The sequence below is a fragment of the Tricharina praecox genome (assembly GCF_024521635.1).
Source record: "Tricharina praecox strain CBS 144465 chromosome Unknown BZA05scaffold_30, whole genome shotgun sequence".
Lineage (NCBI taxonomy): Eukaryota > Fungi > Ascomycota > Pezizomycetes > Pezizales > Pyronemataceae > Tricharina > Tricharina praecox.
Window position 1 is genome coordinate 217,243 of NW_026250432.1, and position 27,016 is coordinate 244,258.

At 54.7% G+C, this 27,016-nt stretch overlaps 8 protein-coding genes across 8 annotated transcripts; 1 reads left to right on the forward strand and 7 right to left on the reverse strand.

Annotated features, from left to right (window-relative positions):
• Positions 1–4,079: 4,079 nt before the first annotated feature.
• BZA05DRAFT_409656 (uncharacterized protein) lies at positions 4,080–4,513 on the reverse strand. The gene has a single exon (XM_051484815.1). The coding sequence runs from the start codon at positions 4,336–4,338 to the stop codon at positions 4,111–4,113; it is 228 nt and encodes a 75-aa protein (XP_051335932.1). The 5' UTR covers positions 4,339–4,513; the 3' UTR covers positions 4,080–4,110.
• Positions 4,514–8,437: 3,924 nt separating this feature from the next.
• BZA05DRAFT_343095 (uncharacterized protein) lies at positions 8,438–9,031 on the reverse strand (the record flags this gene model as incomplete). Its single annotated transcript, XM_051481068.1, has 1 exon — positions 8,438–9,031. The coding sequence occupies one exon, from the start codon at positions 9,029–9,031 to the stop codon at positions 8,438–8,440; it is 594 nt and encodes a 197-aa protein (XP_051335933.1).
• An 84-nt stretch (positions 9,032–9,115) lies between these two features.
• On the reverse strand, positions 9,116–11,247 carry BZA05DRAFT_173407 (uncharacterized protein). Its single transcript, XM_051479217.1, has 4 exons — positions 10,836–11,247; positions 10,052–10,775; positions 9,318–9,997; positions 9,116–9,250 (listed from the first exon to the last, which is right to left on the reverse strand). Exons 1-4 carry the CDS (start codon positions 11,137–11,139, stop codon positions 9,135–9,137), a joined length of 1,824 nt encoding a protein of 607 aa, XP_051335934.1. The 5' UTR covers positions 11,140–11,247; the 3' UTR covers positions 9,116–9,134.
• Position 11,248: 1 nt separating this feature from the next.
• BZA05DRAFT_173374 (uncharacterized protein) lies at positions 11,249–13,587 on the forward strand. The gene is made up of 3 exons (XM_051479216.1): positions 11,249–11,808; positions 11,878–12,482; positions 12,539–13,587. The coding sequence occupies exons 1-3, from the start codon at positions 11,419–11,421 to the stop codon at positions 13,464–13,466; spliced, it is 1,923 nt and encodes a 640-aa protein (XP_051335935.1). The 5' UTR covers positions 11,249–11,418; the 3' UTR covers positions 13,467–13,587.
• A 2,012-nt stretch (positions 13,588–15,599) lies between these two features.
• On the reverse strand, positions 15,600–18,697 carry BZA05DRAFT_173418 (muts domain V-domain-containing protein). Its single transcript, XM_051479218.1, has 6 exons — positions 17,704–18,697; positions 17,081–17,645; positions 16,918–17,009; positions 16,730–16,860; positions 16,344–16,681; positions 15,600–16,288 (listed from the first exon to the last, which is right to left on the reverse strand). Exons 1-6 carry the CDS (start codon positions 18,617–18,619, stop codon positions 15,646–15,648), a joined length of 2,685 nt encoding a protein of 894 aa, XP_051335936.1. The 5' UTR covers positions 18,620–18,697; the 3' UTR covers positions 15,600–15,645.
• A 91-nt stretch (positions 18,698–18,788) lies between these two features.
• BZA05DRAFT_409666 (uncharacterized protein) lies at positions 18,789–19,442 on the reverse strand. Its single transcript, XM_051484816.1, has one exon. It carries the CDS (start codon positions 19,435–19,437, stop codon positions 18,910–18,912), a length of 528 nt encoding a protein of 175 aa, XP_051335937.1. The 5' UTR covers positions 19,438–19,442; the 3' UTR covers positions 18,789–18,909.
• A 531-nt stretch (positions 19,443–19,973) lies between these two features.
• On the reverse strand, positions 19,974–21,535 carry BZA05DRAFT_343055 (uncharacterized protein; the record flags this gene model as incomplete). Its single annotated transcript, XM_051481064.1, has 5 exons — positions 19,974–20,296; positions 20,357–20,936; positions 21,000–21,189; positions 21,263–21,330; positions 21,434–21,535. The coding sequence occupies 5 exons, from the start codon at positions 21,533–21,535 to the stop codon at positions 19,974–19,976; spliced, it is 1,263 nt and encodes a 420-aa protein (XP_051335938.1).
• Positions 21,536–23,428: 1,893 nt separating this feature from the next.
• On the reverse strand, positions 23,429–26,163 carry BZA05DRAFT_343084 (uncharacterized protein; the record flags this gene model as incomplete). Its single annotated transcript, XM_051481066.1, has 3 exons — positions 23,429–23,696; positions 23,730–25,715; positions 25,904–26,163. 3 exons carry the CDS (start codon positions 26,161–26,163, stop codon positions 23,429–23,431), a joined length of 2,514 nt encoding a protein of 837 aa, XP_051335939.1.
• Between the last annotated feature and the right edge of the window lie 853 nt (positions 26,164–27,016).

Sequence of the window (27,016 nt, forward strand, 5' to 3'; positions counted from 1 at the left end):
ACCGTCAATGTGTCCAGGTGAAGGTAGGCATGCCAGTATGCGGGCGCCTGGATTTGTGTGTTGCATGCTTTCCGAGTTTCTTCGGCCAGGGACATGGATGGGCCACGACGACATGGACAGGGATGGGCAAAGGCTGCACCCTCCAACGATCCCTCCCCCCCTCCAATGATCCCTCCCTCGTCCCCCCTCCCTCCTCCAACATCTGGCTCTTGCGGCTTGCCCCGCCGACCCTCTTCTCCCTGCCGAAAATCAATTCCAGCCACTTCCTATGGTCTGTCTGTCCCGCGCGCACGCCCGTTCCTCCCTCTGTTCGGCTTGGTCCAGGCCGCTAATTCCACTCTAGATAGTCTTCCTGCCGGTGGATCCCTCGTTGTTCTCCGCTGGACGGGTGACACCCTCAAGACTCAAGACAGCCACGGCGCCCTGCGAGCGATCACGGCCAGTCAGTTGGTTCACTGTGGCTGAATCCCCTCCCAATTGCTGCCCCTTACGGTTCCCGCCCGCAGAACTTCTCGGCGCCCTCCATCAGATACAACCTCGGGGACCCCCCAACACTCACGATCCGCATCGGGTGGGCAAGCCACCAGGCTCTGCATTCAATGCAGTCCTTCTCTCGCAGAGAAATTAACGGCCCATCACACTTTTTCATGTCGTGCAGCAGACAGGCAGCCTTGAGGAGAAACCCGGCAGCCAAAGAAGCAATGATGCATGTGTGGTTCGAAATGCAGCAGCAGCAGCACACCTGCCAGCCACGGGCACGGCGGTTGCACGCCCACGCTAGAGATCCACACTAAACGGATCTCGGCCAAGCTTTTCTCTGGCAATCTCGCCTGCGGGAGCCAGGAAGGAGCATGGGCTGGCGACTCACGCTAGGCCTCTCGCCGACAGCCCGGCTAGCTCCTTCGCCGATAGCCTATTTTCCCCAGGCCACAAAAATAACTGGTTCGCGGCTCGCTTTGCGCTAAGAATAACCCCGTCCACTGTGCAGTCACCAGTGTGTCTCCGATATCTCTGGGCCCTCCAAACAATCATTATCGCTGTGGTGGGATTTCTGTTTTTTTGTGCCTGCTACGGTATTAGTCCCTACGCAGTGGACCGTGTGGAATTGATTATCAGCCACCAAGGCCCACGGCTACATGCTCACGAACCATGGCTGAGAAGTGAAAGTGAGGGGGCCTTGCACAATGTTGGTTTTAATCAACTGAGCGACTCGCCCATATATCGTGCGGGATTCGGCAGAGATTGAAGGGCGGCCGGATGCAAGAGTAGAAATGCACTGCGGTCCCCGTCTCGGTCGCGAAGGTACTATAATCATTTGCGTCCCCCCCCCCCCGGTCCGACGCGTGTATGTACTGGTACTCTACTGTAGAGTGGAGTATTTACGTGAGCGTTTGACCACGATAGACAGCAGACAGCGCTGAGTCTGTGCCGCGAAATAGGTAAACCGCCTGCACTTGTGCTCACGATCGTTGCTTGGTATGCTTGGATTTGCATTTGTTTACCGGGCGGCTTCCATCTGACCTCTAGTATGTACAAATAAAGGTCTGTAAAATTTATAAAGCGAGCACTAATAGCACTGAGCAGTGAGCACTGAGCAGTCCAACCCTAACATCCCAAATCGTCATCGTCAGATCGTCTGGAAGAGATCTACATTTAGTTACCTCGTGAACTAGAGTGCAAAAACTATTTGGCACGGTTTCGTTGTCAGACAGTCAGACTCCCGAGTCCGAGTCCGAGTCCAGACGTCTTCAAGCGGGGCTGCTGGGGGTGGGGGGGCCTTGATTTCTCATGCAGCCCTGTGGCTCGTGGCTCGTGCCCCAGTCACGGGTGTAGCCAGCCATCCAGCCACTGCGACTCCGCCACGCCGCTCGACCTCACCTCACCTCACCGAATCCGGCTGCGTATGTACGGTACATATTACTGTACATATGAAGCGAATTGTCAAATTGTCACCGACCCACCACATCCTTCCATTCAAGTGCGTTGGACGACCGATCTTCCACCCACCCACCGCCTCGTCTCCACGTCGCGGGATTGGGAACAATGGGATCCCGTCAGCAGCCACAGACGAAATGATCACAGACGAAATGAACTGAACTGAACCGGAGGCGAAGGGCCCAATAATCACCGCGTCTACGCCACATGCCTGCAGTGCTCTGCAGGCTACACCCCGACTCCAGCCCCAGTACTTAATGACCGTTGACCGCATTTAGGACGCCACAGGACCGCAGGCCACACCCCGTTTCCAGTCCCAGTCCAGACAATGTCCGTATCTGCATAGGACGCCACAGGTGTGCAGTCCAATGTCCACCCCCCACCTGCAGTCCCGCCTGCAATCCCGCTTCCAGCCTCAATGATGGCCGCATCTAGAGTAGAACGCCACAGGTCCGCATCCCACCCTCTCCGCGCCTCCGGTCCATCGGTGCGTCGAGTGCGTCAAGTGCGTCGAGTGCGGCACGTATGGACGAATAACTGCAGCGAACCTCGAATCTCGAGAAAGAATAAAGAATAAAGCCTCATGCTCCAGCCTCCGGGTGACCGACCACGCATGTTGTGCGCGCGTACGGCGAGGATCGAAAGAGAGGCCTGGTTGGCGCTGTGATTTTGCAAGTATGTAACCATCGTCATCGGTGATCAAGGAAGACCCTGACTCTATTCTTTATTCTTTATTCTGGCTGGGCAGATCGATAATCGATTGGACGGGCGAAGACGATCGTCGGTGTTCAGGGAATATAGACGCGCACTACCTGCTAGTTCTCTACAGTGCAGCGCAGTCCGAGGAACTACCGGTAGTCAACTTTTCGGTCGATGTCCGTCGGGAGTCGGGAGTCGGGATACGCCTATAATTGGCCGGGTTTCTCCCACGCCCGGTAGCACCTGGTAGCACCTGGTAGGCCAAGTTGGCCAAGAGCGCGGATTGTGCACTTCTCTGTGCGGTCGGCGCGAATTTGGGGTTTTCTATGTATGGAGGCTTCGAAGTTCGCACCCGCCTTTAGGCCCGGCTCACTCTCGAAGATAAGTCGTCTGGTCCACGGCTCGGTGGCGGTAAAGCGTCTTTGGTGCGGAGTAGATACCGGTAGCAAAAAACCTACGCCAACCACGATACGACATGCTCACTTTTTGAGGCTTCCTTTCAGAGTACTCTACCGTACTCGTACTTGCTTTTTCGGAATCACCGATGGACGCATAGTAAGATTTACTCTAGTACTCGTACTCTACATACGATAAGGGTGTAGGCAAGTTGTCTCAGTGACTCAGTCCCTCCGAGCGAGCAAGTCCGCGATACGATCGGTCACTTTCTTCCCCTCCCCTCTCCTTTTCGCTGAATACATACTGGTGTGCAGTTGGTATGTAGGCAGGTAGAGTATGAATAATACAACAGCGAACTGTCGGGTGGAGATTGTGCTAACAAACAAACAAACAAACAAACAAACAAAACTGCGGAGGATGTTCCGTTGTGGCGGGGGAGGAGGGGGAGATTGGGATTATTGTGACGGCAGGACGAGATCATGACTACATAAACAATCCCCACGTCAAGAGGCACAGTCTGCAGCTGGCTACTGGGCAGATAGGTATAACAGCCACACACCACGGGGCCGATCAGTCAAGCCACAGCTGACACTGCACCAACACTACACCGACACAGCACCGACACAGCACCGACACAGGCACACTCTGATTCGATATGCGAGCTTTGGCTTCACCTGGCACCTGGGTGGGAACCGCCGAATTACTCCATGAGTATGCAGCATTGCAGCCTCAGCGGTCATAAGGTCTTGCCTCGGGGCAGCCTATCCCAAAAGGCAGGCGTACCCCGGAAGCCTCCACACACGCATGCATAAACCCTAAGGAAGACCGTCCAATGCAATGCATAACTGTCGCCTATCGCCAACAGCGGGGGCGCCCAGCCCCCTCTCCCCGGTACAGCCCCTGTACGGCTGCCTGTACGGCTGCCTCCGTTGTCGATCTCCTGTGTCTGGTACACAACTGCTTACTTCTCTACCAACCCATTGGCTCTCACGATTCACGAGGGCTGTTCAGTGTTCAGCTTTCAGTCACCATTGTTCGGCCGACGGTGCTTAGCATAACTACCGTCCATTTATGCATGTTCTAACATAGAGTAGAAAAGCAATCCGAAACAAAACCCAACACCCAACTCCGCGAACGCAGGACGCCGAAAAACAAAAACCCCCGAAAGCATAGTAAACCCGAAGCAAGCCCAAAAAGAAAGAAAAGAAAACAAAACGAAAACCCGAAGCATGCCCAAATGAAAGAACGAAAGAAAGAAAGGAAAAAAAAAACAGAACTCCCCCACTTTGTTGTCATGTCATGATTCATCCCTTAACCTCCCCTCCTCTCCCCTCCCCTGTGGGCCCTTCTAAGTCCCCCGTGCAACAAGCGCCGACGCCGCCGATCCCAACCCAACCTCGGATGTCCCCGTCCAATGCTCCAATGCTCCAATGCGCAGTCCCGAAAAACCTTAACGTGGAGCGTTATACGTTGACATCCCCATCCCCATCCCCATCCCCATCCCCAATAAACCCCATCCTCAATCCACCCCACCCCATCCAATCCATTCCATCCATCCCATCCAGCCTAGGTAGGGAGGTGGACTCCCTAGCCCGACCCGACTCGCACCGCACCGCACCGGCCCCCTACTAGGCAATCTGCCGATCCCGAACATCCATCGCAGCATTCCCGTGTTGTAGTGTGGTCTAGTCCGGCTGACGGCCGCCGTCGTAATGTGCTGATTGTAATTGGCACGGCCCGCCCTCGTGATTTCGATTGTGTTGTGTTTTGGTATCACTCCCCGCCCGTCCGCCCGTCCTTCCATGAAGTAGTACAACTCCCCCAACTCCTCCAATTCCTTTCTACACTTCGAACCCCATCCGCGTCATGCTCGCGGATGAGTGGCGCCGTCGGCTACGTCGCAGCCGCACGAGCTGTATGCGCACGCCCATGAGGAGTGTGTGCAGCGGCATTATGTAGAGTAGATATGTGTGCGTGTTGTGTGTGTTGTGTGTGTGAGAGGCGCGGCGGGTATTGGCGTCTCGGTGCGGTGGATGGATGGTATGTACGGATATATGCGATGCGATGCGATGAGTGATGCGGTGCGATATAATGCGATGCTTTCTGGGGGGGTTGATGCGGGCTGCTGTCTGAGATATTGTTGAGGAGTTAAGATTTGGATTGCGGCAGATGTTGGGTTCTGCGCATGATTTATGTAGGATCCGTTTTTTCGCCAGCAATATTGGGGGAGGACAAACAAACAAGCGATGCGTTTCACTGTTGCAGGGCTGAGTCCGGTTGCGATTATTCCGTCGTGGCGGTGCATTGCAGGCTTGCAGGCTTCCTTTCACGTTTCCCGAATCCCCATGTAAGTACTCTGTGTAAGAAAATTGTATGTAAAGTACGTGATGTACGTGATGTACGTAAGCTGAGTGGTCGGCGAGATAGGGCTCGCGAGAGGGAGGGGAAGGGCGAGGGCGAGACCGCGGTGCAGCAGGATTACTAGTGGTAGGCAGCGACGGGCTGCGTTCTTGGTCATTGCGGCTGACGGTCGTGGCGGCGCTGCGCTGCGCGGTGCGGTGCGGTATCTTACTATCATTGTCACTGTTAGAAGGGTTGTCTCTACTCTAAAGTCTAGATACCGTACTCTATTTGCAGCACGCGAAGGTCGAATTTCGCGATCAAGGCAACTACAGGCTATAGTACATACGGGCTACACATACGGGCTATAGGCTGACTGCAGCCTACAGCCCCACCTGAGGCTGACTCGGCTGCGAGCTATCACAGTACTCGTAGATACAGTACAGTAGAGTGTCACCAGTGCTAACAACCGTAGTCATACTCTATCGTAAGGCTGAGCGTGCCATGCCAGCCACAGCCTCGAGCGGAGAATCGAGATTCCGTGCTGCACATTCCAACGATTCCATTGGGCTACGAGTCAGCGTCGCGTCTGTGTGGCTGGAGGTATCGTATAGTACCAGGTGACATACCCACCTACGTGGCCGACCATGGAATCCGTATGTATGAAGTAACTACCGGGCAAAAAAAAGTCGCGCGAGCATTCCCCCCGCAGCCTTGGCCTTGCGTGGTACGTATCGTGGCACGCCGTGTGTTCGTGCGCTGCCCCTGCATCTGGATGGCGATTGAAAAATTGCATATGTAGAGTATTGTACATACCACCACTCCACCGTTTGTGTGTCAATTGTCGACCGCGAGGCTCCAGCGGGCGGTGGAATTACAGCCGGCGGGACGATCAGGTGCTTCATCTCGTTTGCTATTGTCTTCGTCATTCGCTGGAGTACTAGTAAGCCTTTGGAAATTGGTAGAGTTTGCTGGAGCCTGGAGCCTGGAGAATCGAGGTGTGCATAAATAGGTGTAGGTGCCCAACTGAGTACCTTATGTACCTAATGTACCTAAATACTTCCCTACCCTTGGGTGTAAATTTCGCTTTGTGGACAGCCGCGCTCTATGTGTAGGTAAGAAGTTACGCAGACCGCAGCGCGCAGATAGCAGTAGCCTACTAAGTATATTTATACAGGTAGTTGTGTAGGTAGTACGTATCTTTATGGCAGTATCAGTCATGATGACCAGTTCAGATCAGTTCAGCTCCGTGAGGCTTGAGCAGCAGCTTTTCTGCCGGCCATCGCGGACACTGCGGACTTAGGAGTGCGAACCCCCATCTTGACGGAAGTGGCAGCAGGCAGCAGGCAGCAGGCGCAGACGGAGGCGCTGACTCATTGCTCGCACGCACGATTGGAGTCTCTGTGAGCCAGAAAAACTCTGACAGGGCAGGAGGGATACGAAATAAACGCTGGAAACCTAACCCAACAACTCGCACTGCAGGCTGCAGCAGCACTGCGCTGTATAGTAGAGTAAGTGATCCCCCCCTTGCCCGCAGCGTCTGTCTGCTTGTATGTTAACAGCGGCTAGTCGTTTCTGCGCACGTCGTCGCGCTAGAGTAGAGTATCCAACAGCATCGAAACGCATCGTAGGCGCCACGGAGAGTGCTAGTTATACGCTTCCGCCAACGCAGTACGCGGGTTTCCTGCCGCGTCGGCGCATACGACGGAGGTCACGTGTGTTCGGAAGCGGCGCTTGGACAGCGCTACGTAAGATACTCTAGGTACTTGGTACGTATCGGACCCCGTCCACACGATGAACGAGGCGGCTTTGCGTCTGCCACTCCCGGTCGATGACATTGTATCTCGTATCTTTTGTTTTTGTTTGATCATCATAGCATTCGACCTTATCAGATCATGGTTGTACTATACACGCGTCCGGTTCCACCCCATGGCTGACGTCTCCGACCGCTGGCCGTGAGCTCGATGTGGGTTCCCTATTGCTCTCCGCCCGGCCCATCCGCACATAGAAAGAAAGATAGAAAGAAAGACGAACAATGAGATGACAAAATGGAAAGGAAAAGCGTCAGTCTTTCTCAAAACCCCACATCAATGCACCCTTCCCCAATCAATTCCTGCATCTAGTCTAACGCCACATCTCTTCCAGCGTGTGCCGGAATCTCCGGCCGTCTAGCCCGTACTCTTTCCTCCACTCTGGCTCTCACCGCGTCCCAGTCTATCTATTACTCTGCCCGAGGCCCGGGTTGGGGTTGGGGTGTCTGGAGCCGGCAGTGCGAGGTTTTGGGGGTGGGGAGGAAAATATGTTCCCCTGCCTGTCGCCTTTCTTCTACTGCCATTGCTCCCTCCGCTGCCGCCGCTCTCGTTGTATCTCGTATCCCCCAAACCACAACCCACAACAACTAGGTACCTACCATATCTAGTGAGAGACATGTGATAGCAAACATCGCGAACTCTACACCATGAACAGACAGGATCTCACTCGTCGTCGCCGTAGCCGTCCCTGGATACGATACACTAACTACGTAGGTTTGGAATGGCCATGACATTTTGTTCGGCGCATTGGGAAGTGGGTTTCCACAAAGAGACAAAAGATAATAAAATTGCTCCAGCACTGGCAAGAAACGGAAAGAAACGAAGAAGAGAACCCTTCTGAAATCCACCGGCCTAACCCGCCCAACAGAAACGCCCCAAAAATCACACTTCTCGAAGAAACGACAAACCGAAAGAAAAACAAAACTGTGAATGGATTGACGAGGAACACAGCCATCAACCCAGAAATGAAGTAGATCTACCCGGCCCCCGGAGAAGAAGAAACTTTTCCCAAGTCGCTTCTCATCCTTCCACCCTGCGAGCGACTGTACGAGCTACCTAGTATATGTGCGCGTTCCCGATTAGGATATCAAGTTGTGTCATTGACGATCCGCCTGCCATGCCTCCAACACAGAAACGAGGCATTCAGGCGGAGAGCCACTCGTATCCCCAATGAATCCCCAATGAATCGGCATAATTTTTCAGCGTAGCCGAACAGTCCATCTGCTTTCTCAACGAGACGGGATAGGCTTGGTTCGTCAGGCCAGTCCATCTGCTTTCTCAACGAGACGGGATAGGCTTGTGATTGTATCAAGTTCAAAAACTGTAAAGCAAGCTTTCGGTATATTGTCGAAGCCATAGCGAATCTGAGCTTCCGGTCTGCTAGTTATAAATACTTGCAACCGCACGGACTTGAGAGTTCCCGCTTGAGAAAGAAGGAGAAGGATGAGCGCGATATCGTTTTCGTCATCGCACTCATCCAGCGCATCAATAACCAGTATCAATGACTGTGGGTGGGATACACCATCCAGTCGAGAAAGTGGTTCAAGGATGAGATATTTCCATTGCTCCCTGAGGCTTTGCCGGGGGACATCAGGGTAGTCGCATAGTGTTTTATACACACCGGTGGCAATGTTAGGGTGCACACACGCCAACTGATAGGCGAGGGTAGTGAAGAATTTCGAAGCATGAGCCATGTCTCCCCAACCCCTTACAAAGCAGAAACTCGCTCCAAGCCGTTTCTCATCGGCCCACATGCGTGCAACCGTCCGGGCTATGGTGGACTTTCCAATTCCAGCTTCGCCATTCAACCAAAAGATGGACGCATCAGTTGGACCATCCGACCAGCGCATAATTTTGCTGATGGGGTCAACTTGAGTGTTATACGAGCATGTAGGTTCGTGTTCAAAACGCCGTGAGTTGAATGCGGCGTCATAGGCGATGTAAGTTTCGGCTTTAGGGCAAATCAGTTACATGAACTTCTATTCGACCTCTCTCTAACTTACCAAACTCTTTCAAGGCTTCCTGTTGTGGGGACGGGGTGTAGGAAATTATCCCACCAAGTCCTGTACCTAGAATGCGCGCATCAGCCACACTGTTGCCTCGCCACAACACTGAACAGAGAACAGGTTGACGAACCAACATTTCCGCCCCCTTGGAAGCTTGTAGGCAGAAGTTCGAAGTGATTGCTATCGGCCCCCTCTTTATCTACGTTTCCATTGTTGCCGGAAACGACAGGGTCCCGGAAAACTTCATCTGTGTGATCACTGTTGCCGGAAACGACAAGGTCCTGGAAAACTTCCTCCGTGTGATCACGGTCCGGGTTTAAGTCGAAAGCCAAGTCGGATTCATCCGAAGAATCATCGAGGTGAGCAGTAGCTCTTCCGTCAGCTGTGGTCTTGAGAGATTGGGCATCACCAGGTTCTGAGCTATCGGACTTTGGCTCGACGTTGAGTGGAAGAACAAACAAGGCCAGTTGCTGCATATGTCGAGCTAGATGTCCTCGAAGCCGCTTAGGAGAACGTTCTTCCGAACATAATGGACATGGTTGCAGTCCAGCGACAATAGTTCGTTCGCACCTTTCAGCTAAATCCAACAGCTCCGACTCCTGGCCCTCATCCTGATGGCTCTGTCGCAGGTGATCGACTAGCTTGTCTTTTGAGGCGAATATTCGTTTACAGCCAGCACAAAACCATTCTCTCCGATGGACTTGTCCTTCGTGCTCATACCAATCGCGCCGGTACTCGAACATCTGATCCGGTTTCGGACAGTCCTCAAATGTACATATGTACGGTCTTAGGTCTTTGAATACGTGTTTCCTGGCCAATTGATTTAGCATGCATGATGGTTGGCTGAGACGAGAGTACACTTACATCCAATGATGCGTGCTTTTCATAGTTACTAGGGAGAAGCAGTACGGGCACTGAAACGGGGTTTCACCGTCAAGCATAGCACCACTTGGAGGGGGTGGAACCTGGAGTCTGATTTCGTTTTCGGTAGCATTGGATGTGGTATATGAGGTTTGAGATTGACCGGCCTCAGACGCCGCACCGACACAGTCCATTGTATCTTTCTCGATTTTGTAGGTAGTTACAGTCGTTTGACTATTTATTCGGGTCCCAGACTTTTGGCTACTCTTTGCGGTGATGCTCGTACCCGATTCTTTCCTTTGGAAGTCGTTGCCGTCATCATAGTCGGCGATCTTGTCGTGGTGGTTCTTGTGATATTGAAGCAGCTGGCGACGCCTAGTATTTGCTTTCCCCATTCGTTTCTGAAGGTATTCCGGTGCCTGTTTGAATTTATTTCCGGCGTGGTCTTGATCGTATTTATCGTAGTGTGAGACATCGATGGCGGCATATTTCTGAAGCCTGTCGCGAGGCGCGGGCTGGCGCAAAGCAACGGAGAATCTGTAAAGACATGTAACGACGTGTGTGATGTTCAAGAAGGCGTATTCGAGCTCTGTTGTGGATGGCAGTTCTTCCTCAGCTTCATGTGTGTTCGAAGGGCCATCATCGAGAGATGTATGCGAAGAATCAGAAGACGCGTCCGACGACGATGTATCCCATGGCCCTTCTTCCTGCGTGATAAGTGTGATTGCTGTGACTTTGTCAGTGGCGTAGGTACTACCTTAGGCTTTCATCACATCGCCATACGCACCTTCCTCCAACGCTCTGTCCAGATCATCCAACAGGTTTGTAACCTTCCCATGGACGTGTAATGCCTCCCTCAGTCGGTGGTCTAAGGAAACTCGTCCAGTCCGATGCGCACCGGAGTTTCCGGCCCAGACTCTGAACCTTCCAAGCTCATCGCGAAGAGCTACTCGTTGATCAAAAAACCCTTGGTCCTGGGACAGCAGGGTCTTAGCGAGTCGATCGAAGGATTGGATGCACAAGTTGTAGCACGAAACAATGGATTTTATCCGCGGGGCGACGAAGGTCCTTTCCATGGTGAATAGAGACATCGGAAGAGTCAATGATGGCTAGTAGTAATTTAGTGGAGTGTTTGCAGGCATCTGACCTGGTATAGGTGGAGGAGCTGGAGATATGGATGGTTGCAGCTGGCCAACCGCATCTTGCAGGATAGGTGCGGGGGTGAGGGGTTGTCACGCCTCAAGATGTGGAGCTGCGGGCGGAGACCGAGCAACCATCTCTCGAACATGCTTCACCATATCCCGCATTGAAATCGGCAACACATAAACGTCCCCCAGCCGCCAAATCCAACCTCTGGACGTAGCACCAACATGGCTACGGGCATCGAAATTGCAGGTCTCGTGCTGGCTGCCCTTCCGCTTGCTGTCGAAACCATCAAGTTCTATGTCAAAGGTGCCGAAACAATGAAGGAGATGCGGCACCATCTACCAGTCTTGAAAGAGTTTGAGCGCGAACTCGATATGGAGCACGCCAAGTTCGTCGACACATGTTACCACCTTCTTGGGAACACAGTTGCACCCAAGGATCTGTCGAGCCTCATGGGTGACCCCGGAGGAGATCTTTGGGAAGCCGAGAGCCTACAAGCGAAGATTCGCAGTCGACTACCCAGTCACTCCATCGAACCTTTCCTAAAGGCGATCGAGGCTATGAAAACGGTTGTTGATGAGCTAAATGAGAAATTCGGAGTGGACAAAAGCACGGTTAGGACACCCATCCGCTGATCCAGGGTGGACCGCGCTGACCAGGGGATCATAATACCCATCGTACAGTCCAGCAAGCGCGCTTTGAAGCGTCTGCGTAAAAAGTTTACGCTAGTTGTGTTGAAGAACCACCGTGACGAGCAGCTTTCACGCATTCGCAGGATCAACCATGACCTAGATAAACTCGTCAACGGGGGTCGGCAATGGTTCGATCAAACGTCGACTGCGCGAGATGGATCAACCACGACTCGATACAATCGCATACGAAGCCATGCCACCGCTCTTTACACCGTTCTGAACGAGAAGCTGCAGACTCCACATTGCACATGTCCATCGTCCCACGACATAAACCTACAGCTGGAGACGCGCAGGGGCGAGACTTTTGGACCAAGGGAACCGGATCCGAGGTTACGATTCAAGTTCATTTTCTCCTTTGGTCCCGGGTTGGATGACGTGCCGTCCAACTGGAGAAAACTGGAATTAGAACATCTCGCCGAGAAACATCAGTCCGGCCCGCCGAACGAGGTTGTCGTCAATCCCGACGGAGACCAAGATTGTCGATACAGTTCGATTCCCACCAAAAACTCAATATCCACTGTAAAGGATGCTGTAAAACATACTGGACAGGGGCTTCCGAGTCCCACGGCTGTGGAAGAGCGAAATAATGTGACCAGGTGAGAAATCTAATTTCGAGAATTTCGATGATGTCTAACCGTGGGGGATCATGCAGCCCTCCCGAGCGTTCGAAACGAGTTAGGTTTCTCGGAATTTCCACTGCGGTCGTTAAAAAAGCATTAGGCTTCAGCCTGAGTCCCAAGAGAACTCCGAGTCCCTTGAACGCAGCGGATTGTTCCGACGAATGTACAGATGATCTTGCTCGGACCGAAATTTCGGCCCCTGAAAAGCCCGAAATCCTCAGAACGGACATAATCCGTGACTTCTGCTTCACCATACAGGAGGCCAAATGTGCTCAGTCTGACTTGGGAGTCCTTATCGATGGGATGAGAAAAATGCACCGTGTCTGGCTGCCCACCGGTCCATCGCTCTTGTCCCAACCAGCGACAACAGTGACACTGGAGACTCTCCTCTCCAAACGACCACCACCTGCGAGGAAAGAGAGGTTGATGCTGGGGATTAAGCTTGCGTCATCAGTCGTTCAACTGCACGGCACCGGATGGCTGAGCGAGGGGTGGAGCAATAAGGACATCATATTTCTCTGCGACGAGTCAGTAGTAGACAACAACCTTAAAGCATTGATCGAACAGCCTCTGGTGCGGCGGAGCCTCCACCCTTTGCATCCGTCGGATTCCGCCCAGAGATCAGGATCGCGGGTTGTGAGGTGCAACAGAACACTCTTGTCTTTGGGCATCGTCCTTTTGGAACTCTGGTTTTGGGAGAAGTTGGAAGATCTCCATAAACGCAGAGAGGGTGGTGGAGGGACCACCGGTAATACCGACACGGGTGCGTATGCGATCGCCGACGGCCTCATCCCTAAACTGTACGACGATGCCCTCAACATTTATGGCGATGCCGTGCGCCGGTGCATCCGCGGGCTAGATCATCGCGAAATAACCTTGGAAAACGACGATTACAAGAAGGAAGTTTGTCGGGTGGTGATCCGCCCGTTGGAGGAACACTTGGCTCTCTTTTGTTCTTAGTTGCTCATGGCTACCTATGTCTTTTTTTCTTGTTTTTTTTGCATAGCATCGCATCTTGTAGTGTGGAGTTGCGGAATGATGATGGGCGTACTTCTCCGTATAGGGTGATCTTTCAAGCTGGTGAACTCCACTGTTGCGAGGACTCTTTCGCCAATGCCTCTCCAGACTGGAGAGCGGCGGGTAGAGAGAAAGTGATGATATATCATACAAGTGTGTGTGTGAGTAAGAGAAAGAGAGAGAGAGAACTACGACGACGCACTTGGCTGAATCCTTGATTGCCTGCGGGCTATCTGGATCATGGAATACACGCCCACTGTTTCCTTCTATCAGTCCGGAGTTGCTCTTAGTGGCCCCCCTTGATCTCTGCCCTGTGTCCTTGTAACCATCTCCTCCATTTTCAGGTTCATAGACCAGACCGAGCACAGGTGCCCCCTCCCCCCCGAATTGAGTTTGAGGTGACAAGGATTGACCATTTCTAGTGGGTCTAGTGCACTTAAGCCAAATCCCCATTCCATGTGTCTTGCCGGTCAAAAGCCTACCCACATTTATTCGGAATCACAAAACGATGGTCTTTCGTAACCACAGGCACCATATGCACCATGTAGAGCCATGTACTAAAGTCAGAAGCCTTATGTAGGCCTTATACATGATGGGGAAATTATTTAGGCCTTCTATAAGCGACTCATAAGCACGTGCAACTCATAAGGCTTCCGTAAGACTTATTTCAAAATAAGGCTAATGTTTTCATAAACCAAAAATTGTTGTAACTCCTACATAATGCCTAGGTATGCAGCGAAAACCACCATCACATAAATCGGCCTTCTCACTTTGTAAGCCCGAAGGCACTCGTCAGGTATAATCAGTCATTGCTGAAATTCACACCCCTGGCGTACAACAATGACTGCTAAACTGGCAGGTTTTGTGAAGCATTATGGGATATATCAGCCTGAGATAGGAAATCCTTAGAGCACCACACGCTCAATTTCTTCAAAAGCATGATATTTGCGTTCAATGCGCCTTATTTAAAACTATAGGTTCTATCACCTTTATGACTTTGTAGCGCATATGCGAAAATTAGACTGCATGACACGGAAATTCTTGTACCGGCCTTATGTTCTCCTAGAACCGGCACTGCTAGAGTCCCCAGTAGGAGAGGAAGCCGAAGAAGCAGACACAGACGACTAAGAGAGCACACGGCACCGCTGGACCCTCCACCGCTGGTGCTGCCCCCCCCTTCCGCCGACAGCTTCCCCATCACTTCCTCATCACGCTGACAACTCCTCCCCCACAGACTTCTCCTCCCGCCCAGAGAAGAAGAAACCTCCGCTGGACCCGGTATGGCAGAGCAATCGGAGAGGTGCTGGCGGAAGGACAGAAATGTCGGTGGAAGGTAAACCAGCGGTGGGGGTCAAGCGGTGGAGTTTGATGCCCTAGCCGTCGGCTTCTGCCTCTCCTCTCTTTTTCTTTTTCGTCTTCTTACTCTTCCTCTTCTTTTTTCTCTAAGATCATCTTATTATGACTACGCAAAACTAGTTTACGGAGTTTTCCTCCTCCCCACTCGGCCGACCCCGCCATGCCCGCCAACTTTGATGCCTACTACTAACCACATTCGTTTTCTCCCGCCAACAGAAATCCTCCATCACTTCCTCCACTTCCTCCTCTCGCTCACGACTCCTCCTCCCACTGGCAGCTCCCCCAGCTCTTCATCTCGCTGACAACTCCTCCTCCCGCTGGGATTCGCTGGACCGGATTCGGCTGCAGTCCGGTAGAGTAGTGAAAGAAACGTCCCTCTTTTCAGCACTTCCCTCACCAAGTACGGCAGTAAAACCTTTCTGCGATCCATGTGTACTTGTACCAGTCTTGGTGGTTTTAGCAGTCGACGGCAGTCGACTACAGTCCGCCCCGTCCGACCTTACCGGTCGACTGGTCGGTCGGACATCCAACACACCTCCGGACGGACTGGATGTATCAAGTATGTAGTCCAGTCCCGTTCCTGGGTCCGAACGGACTGGACTGGACCGGACTACGTACTACTACGTAGAACACAGGCACAGTGTGAAGCCGCGAAAGCCCTCTCAACGAATTAAGGTACCCCGTCTGACCGCCTCTGCCTATTGAAATTTGGTATCACATCATATCGTACACATCACACATCTATCATCCCTAGTTAACCACCAGTTTACGCCGCCACCGCCCTCGCACCAGCACCAGCAGCTAACCGTGCGGCCTTCTTCGGCGACTCCACAGCCACAGCCACATCCTCAGCAGCAGCAGCAGTCAAAATATCCTGCGCGACAGCGAGCACCTCGGCCGGCATCCCCGCCATCTTCGCGACGCGCAGGGCATGGCTCTCCGTGCTGACGCCCCTGCGCAGACGGTGGACGAACGTCCATGCGCTGCCATCCTTATCGACGCTGATATCGGTGCACCAGGTAGCGACCTTCTTATCGCCGCGGACCCACTCACCGAGCTCGCCAAAATGCGTTGCGAACAGCGCGCGGCACTTGTTCTTCTCGACGAGGTGTTTCAGCACCGCGTAGGCGACCGCAGCACCGTCTTTTGGCGCGGTGCCCCGCCCGACTTCGTCCATTATCACGAAGGACCGTGGAGTGGCGTTGCGCAGGATCATCGCCGTCTCGAGCATCTCTACCATGAACGTCGACTGGCTGGCGTAGAGGTTGTCGGCGCTGCCGATGCGAGAGAAGATCTTGTCGACGATCCCGAGCGACGCGTGTGTGGCGGGTACGAACGAGCCGGTTTGCGCGATGATGCTGATTAGTGCGTTTTGCCGGAGGAAGGTGGATTTTCCAGCCATGTTCGGGCTAAGGGCTTAGTTACGATGGGAGGGTGGAAGGGAGGGAGGGGGAGGGGGGGTACCCAGTAACTAGCCAAAGCCGCTCAACATCTCCCACAAAGCAATCGTTACTAACAAACTGCCTCCCTTGCTCTTGGAGACCAGCTTCAACGGTGAAATGCCTGCCGCCTACGATCTTATGTTTCTGGTCCCGCGTGAGGGTTGGCCTGGTAAGGTTCTGTTCGCGAGCGAGGAGTGCGAAGGATGATGCAACGTCGAGTTCGTCTAGTACTGCGGCGTTGCGACGGAGCTGCGAGATGTGGCCCGATACCATCCGTAGAATGTTCTGGAAGACGACTTTCTCCTCGGCGCGGATACGTAGCCGGGTGTTGCTTATCGTTTCACCGAGTTTTGTCCATTCCTGCGTACATTAGCGGTTGCGGGTGAGCGAGTGAGAATTGGTGACTACAGGGTGTAAGAACGACCTCGTGGTTCTCGACGAGGAAACGCTAATCACGTCGGGTACATTTACATCCTTGCCCTTGATGTGGCAGAAGTGTCCCAGCTGCGGGCTCCACTTGAGCGTAAGACTCTGGACATCTAGACCCGAATCAGAGAGGGTTAGAGGGCCACGCTCAGAAAACCACACCAACGTACTCAGTTTGTTTCGAAGATGCACTTCGAGGTGGCCTTTTGCTTCTCGCAGGCCCTCTAGTCGTGCGTGTGTTTCCCGAAGTAGTGGACTCGCGCTGTGTGGAGTTCCTGGTTAGCCAGCCATTCTCACTCGGTCGTGGCAACGCGCAGATGGAGCCGAACGAACGTTTTCTTCATAACCCACGCCTCGTCCCCCTCGACGTCTACGAGTGTAGCGCTCTTGATAGAATTCTCAATCCCCCTCGCAATCCTCTTCTTTCTCCCCTTCTTCGCCTTTGTAGCACCAGCCTCGACAACCTCAGCCAGCAACTCCTCAACAACCCTCGTACTCTCCGGCATCTCCTCCGTCTCAGCTGTCTGGGACAGCGCTGCAGCGACGTCCGCAACCTCGGCCTGCTGTCTCCTAAACCCCTCCTCATCAATCGAGTCGAGAATCGTCTTCGCCAGCGCTGTGGGGACATCCAAGCGCTTCAGGATCGGCGCAAACGTCTTTTTGTCGTCGGCACGTTCCATGCGGCGCAGGATGTCGGTGGTGGCCTCGATGGTGCGTGCCAGCGCCACGAGATCGTCGGCGTCGGCTCGGCCGAGTGAGAACTTCTGCACGATCCGTTGCGAGTCGTACGTGCGCTTCAGCAGGATGGGAATGTCCTCGCGCAGGATGTCGTCTTTGAGGAAGGCTTCCACCATGTCGAGCCGCGCTTCAATGATGTCGATGTCTGTCGATGGATTTGCTGCAGAGGCAGGATCAGTCGAACATCTCCAGCCAATCAGGGGAAAGAAGGGACTTACTCAACCAGTTCCCCAGCAACCGCTTCCCACCCCGAGTGACCGTCCGATTGATCGTGTGCAGCAAACTTCCCTTGGCAAAGCCATCCCTCAGCGTAGCCTTAATCTCGAGCCCCCTCATGGAATTAACATCAATCGCCATAACCTCGCTCGCCTTCCGCCTGACGGGAGTTTGTAATTTGACATCGATGCCTGGCAGCCTCGACTCGACATAATCCAGCAGCCTCGCAGCCGCCGCATGTTCCAGCCGACTCAACTTCTTCAGCACATTCTTATCGACCTCCTCGCCCTCGACCGCCAGCGCCTCCCACGTCTGGAGCCTCCCCTTCTTCTCCGTCTCCTCGGACGCATCATGGGTCGTCAGCACCCACGCGCCCGAACCCTCCACGCCCTCCAGCGCCGTCTCGCCACTCTTGACGACCACCTCCCTCGGCCCGATCCTCCCCAACTCCGCCGCCAGCCCATCCGTTCCACACGTACTGCACCAGACCTCGCCCGTTCCCAGATCCGTCCAAGCCAGGCCAATCTCGCCCGCGCCCTTATTCTCGACCGCCAGCAAAAAGTGATTCTCCCCAGCCTCAATCCACTCCTCATCGATGAGTGTCCCCGGGGTAACAATCCTCTGCACGCGGCGCTCAAACATGGCCTCTCCGGTCACAAACTCATTCTCGACCGCGCCGGCTTTCGGATATTCCTCACAAACAGCAACATACCTCCCCTCCTCCTTAACCAGGACCTTAAGAAACTGCTCGAGCCGCCACCACGGGAACCCCGCCATAGCAACAGGTCCGGCTACAGTCCGCTTCTCGCCCAGCTTCAGCCCTAGCCGCCCCGCCCACTGCGTCGCGGCGTCGAAATACAGCTCGTAGAACCCCCCAACCCGCGTCAAAAGGACTATCTCCGGCCCGAGCCGTTGCATGTTGTCGAGCGCCTGTTGGACAACGGGCGGGTAGCGCTTTCCCTCCGCCCCTTCCCCCCCCTCTTTGCTCTCCCCCCCAGCCCCATCCCCCTCCCCCGCCAGCGGGCCCACCCCATCCCCCACCCCATCCCCCGCCCCATCCCCTGCCCCGGCCACGGGCCCCAGCGGCCCCTGCGGCACCTCCAACCACGACTTCCTCACGCGCGTACCAGCAGCAGCAGCACGCGCCCCGCGCGCCCGGTCCACAGGCAGCGGCGGCAGCGGCGGGCGCGCAACGTCCGTTGGAGCGGCTAGCTCGTCGAGCGATAGTTTCTCGCGACGCTTGGTTTCTTTGGCTGTGCGCACGGGGGTGCGGGCGTGAGTGGAGGGGGTGGTGGTGAAAGGCCGCGAGGTGGCGGGAGTGGAAAGGGCGGTGGTGGTGGTGGTGGGATTGAAGGGAGAGAGGCGCGGCGGGCGTCGCCGCAGGTGCAGGCGGAGGAGAAGCATTTTTTTTTGAGTTTCGAGTTTTGGGTTTTTGGATGGATGGCTGATTCGTGCGTGCGTGGAAAATGGGCGGTGGTGGGGGGACGTGGTGGGGGCGACGGTGGGCAGACGCGTGAGCGGTTATGATGAGATGGATGCGTTGGGGCAAAGCGTGCTTTTTTTTTTAGTGGGGGTTCTCGCGTTGGTGGGGCTGCTGGTGGGGCTGGGCTGGCGGGGGGGATGTCACGAACTAGTGCGATAGTGGGTGGGCTGGTGGGGTGGGCACTGGGGGAGGGAGAGGGGGATGTGGATGGGATGGATGGAATGGAATCTGGATTGATGTTCAAACGTTCCATTGTTGTCGTAGGTCTGTCTGCATACATGGAGAAACCGGATGGAAGATGGAAAAAGGAAAAAAAAACATCTTTGAAACCGTCTCCAAGAAAAGGTAAAAATAGGTAGAGCGCTGTACGACAAACAGAAGAACATCACCAAAGTTGAATAGCCACACTTCCTCCCAGCTCTACGGTACGCGTGCCGTATGTATAGGCCTGACCCGACCCTCCGGCCGCCAGAGAGAAAGAGAGAAAAAAACACCGCGAAAACCCTTTTAAAAAGAAGTAACTACAGCGTCAATCAACCAATCTACGCCTCGCACCCCACCCATCCCCCAAAAGAAAAGCCTACCGAGGAAAGAGAACAAGAGAGAAAGAAAAGAAAAAAGTGACAAGTGAGACCAAATGGAGCCGTGAAAGCCGCGAATGAAAGAAATCGTCCCATCGTATCTGCCATCGCCGTCATCGCCATCGTCACCACCCACCACCGACAACCACTAGCCTCTTCCATCCAAGTTCTCCCCCGTCCGTCCGTTCATTACTAGAGTACCGCCAGCTTACTGCGATGCACACTGTACACGTTCACCACCGCCGCCGTGCATGTCGTCATCCTCATCGTGCATGTGGCCGTGGCCACCCTGCTGCATAGCACGTGCCTGTTCCCGCGCGTCTACGGGCTCCAAAACGACGTCTTCCACCATGGCATCGGGGTTGAGCTCAGGGATGTTCCTCGGTGGGAGGATGTCCTCGAGGAGCGCGAGCTTTTCGGGTGTGTTGAAGTTGTCTTCGGGGAACTTGACATCGAAGTGGATGTAGAGGTTACCCATGTCGTGGTGACGGTAAGATGGCATACCCTGTCCGCGGATCTGCTTAACGGTTCCTAGAGATCGCTGTCAGCACCACTTCCGACGAAAAGTAGACGGGCCGCCGCGACACTTACCAGGAGAGATAACCTCGCCGGGTAGGATCGACACCTGCAGGAAGCGGTCGTCGAGGTGCTCGATCACAATGGTGCCACCAGCCAGAGCTGTCAACAGATCGATCTCGGCCTTGAAGTACAGATCGTCTCCCTTCCTCTCGAACCGATCGTGCTTCTTCTGCTCAATGACAAACACGACATCTCCGGGGATGATATCCGGGCCCTGGTCACCCTCGCCGTTGAAGGTGATCTTCTGACCCTCCTGCATGCCCTTGTCGACGGGAACGTGGAGCACCTTCCGCTCGGTGATGGTCTTCTTTCCGTGGCAGTGCTTGCATCGGTCCTTCTCCCTGATAATCTCTCCCTCTCCGCTGCAGTCGGGGCAGACAGTCTGGAAGCGCTGGATCATAGGACCCATCTGACGCATCATCGTCTTCATACCGGCACCGTTGCAGCCACTGCACTTCTTGACCGCACCCTCCTTACCACCGCGGCCGTCGCACTTCGGACAGAGCACGCTCTTCTGCAGTGCGAGCTTCGAGATCTTTCCCTTGTAGAGATCCTCGAGCGAAACCTTGTGGACGTGCACGATGTCTCGGCTCTGCGTGACGGGGACCAGTTAGCACCGCAGCCAACGGAGGTTAGTTGCGCGGACACGACATACCCGCTTGGGACCCTGCTGCTGCATTCCGCCACCACCAAACATGCCGCCCATGCCGCCTCCGCCGCCAAAGAACTGCGAGAACAGGTCCTCCGCCGACATGCCGCCTCCCATGCCGGCATCGCCGTTGAGGCCCTCCTCGCCGTACTGGTCGTAGATCTGTCGCTTCTGGGGGTCCGACAGGATCTCGTAACTGTGTTTTCGCCGCGTAAGCAACCGACACCTCTACCACCCAGCAGCGTCAAGACGTAGGGAGAGAAACGTACGCATGTCCAACTTCCTTGAACTTATCCGCCGCGGCCGGATCGTGAGCGTTCTTGTCAGGGTGATATTTCTAAGCGGTGGTGTTAGCGAGATTAAGTTTTTCTCCACTTGAGGGTGTGTCGTGTCCCCCCGCTCCTTGTCCTCCCCCCTCCTTCCCCCCCTCCATCACGTACCATAGCGAGCTTTCTGTACGCCTTCTTAATCTCCTGTTCCGACGCGCCAGGCTGGATCTCGAGGACATCATAGAGATGGGTCTTGCTTCCTTTCGTTGACATGTTGGCGATGTTCTATGTATGTGGGTGTGGGTGTGTGTGTGTGTGTCGGGGTGGGGCGGGGTGTATCGAGGAGGAGGAACGAAGAAGCTTTATCGTTCGTTCGTCGAGTAGTAGTGTGTGTCGAGGTGTATGTGTTGTGTTGTTGCGTGCCGGTTAGGTCAGGGTCCTGGGGGGGGAGGGTGGTGGGAGGGGTTGGGTTGGTTTATCGACAACGCAATTATTTTTTTTGCTCGTCTTTTCTTTTATTTCTCGGAGACGGAGAGGCGAGAGGGAAGGGAGGAGAAGTCAAATCGGTGGGGTACGCGGTTGCTGTCCTGTCCTGGGGTGGTGTATGGTTAAGGTAAGTAGAGTGTTGTATGAGCGAGCAGTGGGTTGGTTAAAAAGGGAAGAAGGTACGAGGCTTTGAGGGAAAGTCTTGGACGGATGGGGGGAGGGGGGAGGGTAGCGGCGGCGGCGACGGAAAGCTGGTAGAGTAACAGTACGGTAGTGGTGGGTTCGGGATCCTCGCAGTAACGTTCCTGTCCTGTCCTGCTTCTCTTATTTTCCGAGTCTCTTCTGTCTCTTCTATCTCTGCTTTGCTTCACTCCTCCCCTCTCTCTCTCTCCTCTCCTCTCTCTATCTATCTGTCTGTCTGTCTGTCTGTCTGTATAACCTTCCCCTTCCCCCTCTCTCTCCCTCACCCTCTCGCCCTCTCGCCCTCTCGCCCTTTAGCCTCCTAGAGTCCCAGGAGTCTGTCCCTTTCCATACATAACGCACGCATATAGTTACATACACGCGCCCCGCAGATTCCATCTGCTTCCATCAGCATCTTTCCGCTTCGATGGTGTTCTGCGAGCCAAGCCAAGCCAGCCCATTAAACGATCTGCAAAAAAAGCAAACCACCAATAGGTAATCGGATCTGTCGCCAACAGCCGCCACCAGTTCGCAGCAAAAGCAGCAAAGGCAGCAAAGAAGTTGCCATAGGCAATCCACTACAGAGCAGAGTACCGAGCAGAATAAATCCCAACCATCGACTCGCAAGTAAATGCAGACACAGAGCCGGGAAGAAAGAAAGAAACCGTTTCCGCCCAGTTGTTTCCATACCTACACTGCCGGTACGGTACTCGGCAGCGGATTCTTTGCAGCCTTCACAGAACACGCAAACCCACGAATCCGCAAATCCGCACTAACCCCTCCCGGCTAGCCACCGAAAAGTCCAGAACGTGAAAGAATTTCCTTCACCGACGATCACTCAGCCACATACTCCACATAGCCCATTCGCTCAGCCTTGCGGGAAAAAATGATATCATCTTTGACACATATTGTGCACAAGCTTGTTGGTTGTACCTAGCAGTGTGCGTGAGAGAAATCACCCTCTACGTATCTACCTATGTGTACAGATTCTAGCTACCATATCTATACCATACACAACACAACTGCTGCATCGCGGCATCGCGGCAGAAACCATACCGGCATTAACAGCCTACCACCACCGCGCACGAAAAAGGAAAAGAAAAACAGAAAAACGAACAAGCATTCATGGTCGTAGTAGTAATAGTGGTCGTAGTAATAGGTAGTAGTAGAGTAAGAAGGGGGAAGGGGGAAGGAAGAGCACACATTAGAATCATCTGTTTGGGGGGAGTAGGTAGGTGGTCGGAGCACATCATCAAAAACATCACATCACATCACAATCCCATACCATAAACCGAATGAACTTTCATCCGCCGCCTTCGTATCCGCCCCTCCTCGCCTGTGAATAAAAGCACAATTGTACACCGGAATATAACACCCCCAAAAGCTCAAGAAGAAAAAAGAAGAAAAAGAGACCAAAAGAAGAACCAAACTCAACATACACCAGCCGCCCAGTCGCCCAGCCGCCCCAACAAGTCAACAGTCAGTCAGTCACTCAGTCACTCAATAATCCGTCTCCTCCGGGCAGTCGACGCTGTCGTGCCCGTCACGCTCGCAGAGCGCACACCACTTGTCCATATCCACCGTTCCGCTGTCCTTGCCGGCCAAGGGTCCGAACGAAGAGCCCGTGTCTACGATCGGCGGCGGCGGCGGGAGGTGGGGGAGGTGCACGCTCTTCTTCTTTTCCGCGATGGGGGTGTCGACCGAGAAGTCGTCTTCGGTGGTGGCGGACGAGACCGTAGTCGGGGGAGCAGGGGACGAAGCGGGAGGGCTTCCGCTCGGTCCGTCGGCGAGCGACAGAGACTCCTTTCGTCGCAGCGGCGGCAGGGGGGAGGACGAGGGCGTGTGTTCCTCCTGCTCGGCGGCGGCGGCAGCAGCGGCGGTCGTCGATCCGTTGGGGCCAGCTGACGCGGGGCCGCCGGCGCCAGAGCCAAACATGCTGGTGCACGTCAATATGTCGTGGCCGCCAGTCTCGCAGATCTCGCACCACGGGACGGTCGAGTCCGCATCCGAGTCGATGGGCGTCAGCTCGGAACTGTCCTTTCCTTCCGAGATCGAGGCCTCCTTGATCGGCGTAGTGTCGAGCTGGAGCTTCCGGAGCGAGTTGCCCGAGCCAGACAGCTGTCTATTTCTCCAGCCGATCCTCTCCGCCGATCCACCCGACACAACCCTGCCGCCCCATGCAGAAACAGTCTTCTCGGACGAGGCCGACGTTCTCGCTTCCCTCTTCTTACGGAGTTCTTCGATCTCACGCTCCAGCTCCTCTTCCCGATTGACCTTGTTCTTAATCTGGTTCTGCAGTTGAGTGATCTCGTGGCTCAGCTTCTCGCCGTTCTGGCGCTCCTTAACCAGCTCAGCGCCACCATTCACCTTGGGGTGAGTCGGCGCCGCGGTATCCTCTAGCGCCACCGAATCCCTTGAGAGGGAATGGATGATGGCCTTGAGGCCGCGGATTTCATCGTCCTTCTTCTCGACCTCGTCCTGACCATTACGCATCATCTTTCCGACCGCGGCATTGGCCACAGCAGCCGCACTCTTCTCCCTCTCCCTTCGCAGCTCCTCCCTACTCCGCTCGACCTCGCCGCGCAAAAACTCGACTTCACCCCTCGCTTCTGCCTCGCCGCGCCTTGCATCCTCAAGCCCCTCCTCCAACTCGGCCACCAGCTCCTCCAGCTGCTTAAGCTGCCGGGCCACCGAGTCGACATCTTCGTTGCGGTCCTGCAGCTCCCGAATGTCTTCCATGAGGTCCGCGACGCGCTTCTCATAGACGCGCTCCGTTTCCGAGCTCGCGAGCTCCAGCGTATCGATCGTGCTCCGGAAGTCCGCGCGGTGCGCATCGAACTCGGCCGTGAGGTGTGCAATCTTCTCGTTCTTCTCGCGGAGCAGCGCCCGCAGCTGCGATGCGTCGGCATCTTCAAACGTGTTGGACCGCGGTGACATCATCCCGCCGTTCATCAGATTCTGAAGCTCGACCAAGGACGCCTCCATCTCCAGCAGTGACGCCGCCTGCCCCTGTAACTGCCGGTCCTTGTCTGACAACTCGACCTTGAGCGCCGCAATGATGCCGTCCATTTCCTCGCTCCTCGCCATTCCTATGCCAGAGTCGATCGGGGAAGAAGAGTAGTTTTGGTGGTGGTGGTGGTGGTGGTTGTGATACGGTGTCGGCATCGGTTCCTCCTCCTCCATGTGTCTATCCAGCGAGCTGCCCGGCCGCGAAAACCCGATCGAACTGCCACTCCTCAATGCCAGATTGGATTTTGGCTGCTTCAGCGTGTGCAGTTGTGATGTTGGTGTTTTGGGCGGTTTGGGTGTTGATATGGTCGGTGTCCTACTGTTCTGATAATCGCCCGCTATGCTTCCTGCCACACTGCCCGCTCTCGCACGCCCCTGGAAGTTTGGCCGTCCTATCGCCGGAGTGGGTGAAAGTGCCCCGATCCGTGTGCCCATTGCAGACCCAGCTCGCGGAGTGCTTGGGGGAAGTAGACTCGGTCTCGATGGTCCTCCCAGAGGCCCCGGTGTGTTCATCCTCCGTACTGGGCTTTCTGGCCGGCCCGAAAGAGATGGTCGACCACTGCCGGGGGTCTTCATAGCACTACTGAAGGCACGGCCGGCAGGAGATTCGGAGCGGACACGATTGGGTGTTATTGCTGGCGGGGCAAGGGTCGACGGACTATCGAGGAATGTCGGAGTCGGCGGGGCTTGCGAGGAGTCTACGGAGTTTCGTTTGCTGGCTCGAGCCAGAGGAACAAAGATCCCCGACTGAGGTTGTGCCGTTGTAAAGTATCGAACCCTGCAAGAGACACACGCGAATGCCGTCAGTCAGTCGGTCAGTCAAAACGGTCGCGAAAAACAAAAGTGCGCGTGCCGCCAAGTCGAGCATTGTCTCCCGGCTGCTACAGCAAACAGCCCATCACATGGGAGACAACAACGGCAGACAGACAGTGCCAGATCGAACGAAGCTTATCGGGTGTTCCTTACCCATCGACAGCGCCGTCATTCTTCCCCCTTCCAGCGAGCTCACCCTCGAGCTCGACGCCCACAAACACTCCGCCCTTCCCCTTCACGTTGCCAATGAACTTGACGATGCCGTGCATTCCGCCGGGGGTGTTGACCAGGTCACCGACCTCGACGTCTCCGGAGCGGGCGGCCTGGCGCACGCCATAGCCCGCGCTCGAGTCGGGAATCGACGCCAGCGAGTTCTGTGTGAGTTGGTTGTAGCTGGTCTTGCGGGCCAACATTTCTCGCGAAATCTGCGGCGTCAGCGATGGTGTTGGAGGAATGCTCTCGTTGTTGTTGCTGTTGGGTGTGGTGTAGGTTCGAAGCGAGGGCCGTCGTTGTCTCCCTAGACCGAACCTTCTCGCGGGCGTAAGTGGCGTGCTTGTCATCGCTTCGTGTTAGTTTCCGTTGCTCTTCGTAGTGGGTTAGGGGGGTTCGGCGCAAAGGCAGCACAGCAAGAACAGATCGCGGTTTTTTTGAGGGGAGAGAGAGGGGGGTGTGTTTTTTGTGAGGAGAGGGAAAAGAAGGTGTAGAGTGTAGACGATAGTGATTCGTTCACATACCGGTGACGGAGGGAAGGAGGAGAACGACGCAGATGCAGCTGCTTCTTCCTTCAAAATCACAGGGGCTGCTGCTGTGGCCAGGGGGAGCTGGTTGCATGGAAACGGTGTGCAGTTGCAGTTGTAGATGATCATCAAATCATTCGAGCAAAGGCCTTTCGTTTCGTTTGGCCGTGACTGAAGAGGTTGTTTGATCCTGCCAGTCCTCTCTTCTCTTCTCTTCTTCTTCCCCTTGGCTCGTGTAGTTCGGCTGGTGAACGGTTCGATCTGTTTGTTCCAAGTGTGATGGAAGGGCGAGAGGCGAGCGTAAGGACGAATGTGAAGCAAGTTGACGAAGTTGAATGAGTCGTGTGAGAGTGAACGTGAAAAAAGTCTTTCTTCCCTTGGACTCGGGGATAACCACTAGGAGAAAGGGATCAGAGAAGAGTCGAAAGAGCAGCAGAGCAGCAGAGCAAACCCACAGACCTCTCCAGAAGTATCAAGACTCACTCGATGGGGCGGCTCAGGGGAAAACGCAAAGAACTTGGCCCGTTTG

What these genes read in the sequence shown, in the direction of transcription:
- BZA05DRAFT_409656 (XM_051484815.1), bottom strand. Translation starts at nt 4,338, where the DNA reads ATGAATCATGACATGACAACAAAGTGGGGGAGTTCTGTTTTTTTTTTC.
- BZA05DRAFT_173407 (XM_051479217.1), bottom strand. Translation starts at nt 11,139, where the DNA reads ATGTCTCTATTCACCATGGAAAGGACCTTCGTCGCCCCGCGGATAAAA. An exon ending in GGACAGAGCGTTGGAGGAAG is followed by an intron (nt 10,776 to 10,835) that starts GTGCGTATGGCG and finishes ACAAAGTCACAG; the next exon opens with CAATCACACTTATCACGCAG. An exon ending in CCAAGGGGGCGGAAATGTTG is followed by an intron (nt 9,251 to 9,317) that starts GTTCGTCAACCT and finishes CGCGCATTCTAG; the next exon opens with GTACAGGACTTGGTGGGATA.
- BZA05DRAFT_173374 (XM_051479216.1), top strand. Translation starts at nt 11,419, where the DNA reads ATGGCTACGGGCATCGAAATTGCAGGTCTCGTGCTGGCTGCCCTTCCG. An exon ending in TCGGAGTGGACAAAAGCACG is followed by an intron (nt 11,809 to 11,877) that starts GTTAGGACACCC and finishes CCCATCGTACAG; the next exon opens with TCCAGCAAGCGCGCTTTGAA. An exon ending in GAGCGAAATAATGTGACCAG is followed by an intron (nt 12,483 to 12,538) that starts GTGAGAAATCTA and finishes GGGATCATGCAG; the next exon opens with CCCTCCCGAGCGTTCGAAAC.
- BZA05DRAFT_173418 (XM_051479218.1), bottom strand. Translation starts at nt 18,619, where the DNA reads ATGCAACGGCTCGGGCCGGAGATAGTCCTTTTGACGCGGGTTGGGGGG. An exon ending in GTTGCTGGGGAACTGGTTGA is followed by an intron (nt 17,646 to 17,703) that starts GTAAGTCCCTTC and finishes CTGCCTCTGCAG; the next exon opens with CAAATCCATCGACAGACATC. An exon ending in GCATCTTCGAAACAAACTGA is followed by an intron (nt 16,861 to 16,917) that starts GTACGTTGGTGT and finishes ATTCGGGTCTAG; the next exon opens with ATGTCCAGAGTCTTACGCTC.
- BZA05DRAFT_409666 (XM_051484816.1), bottom strand. Translation starts at nt 19,437, where the DNA reads ATGGAACGTTTGAACATCAATCCAGATTCCATTCCATCCATCCCATCC.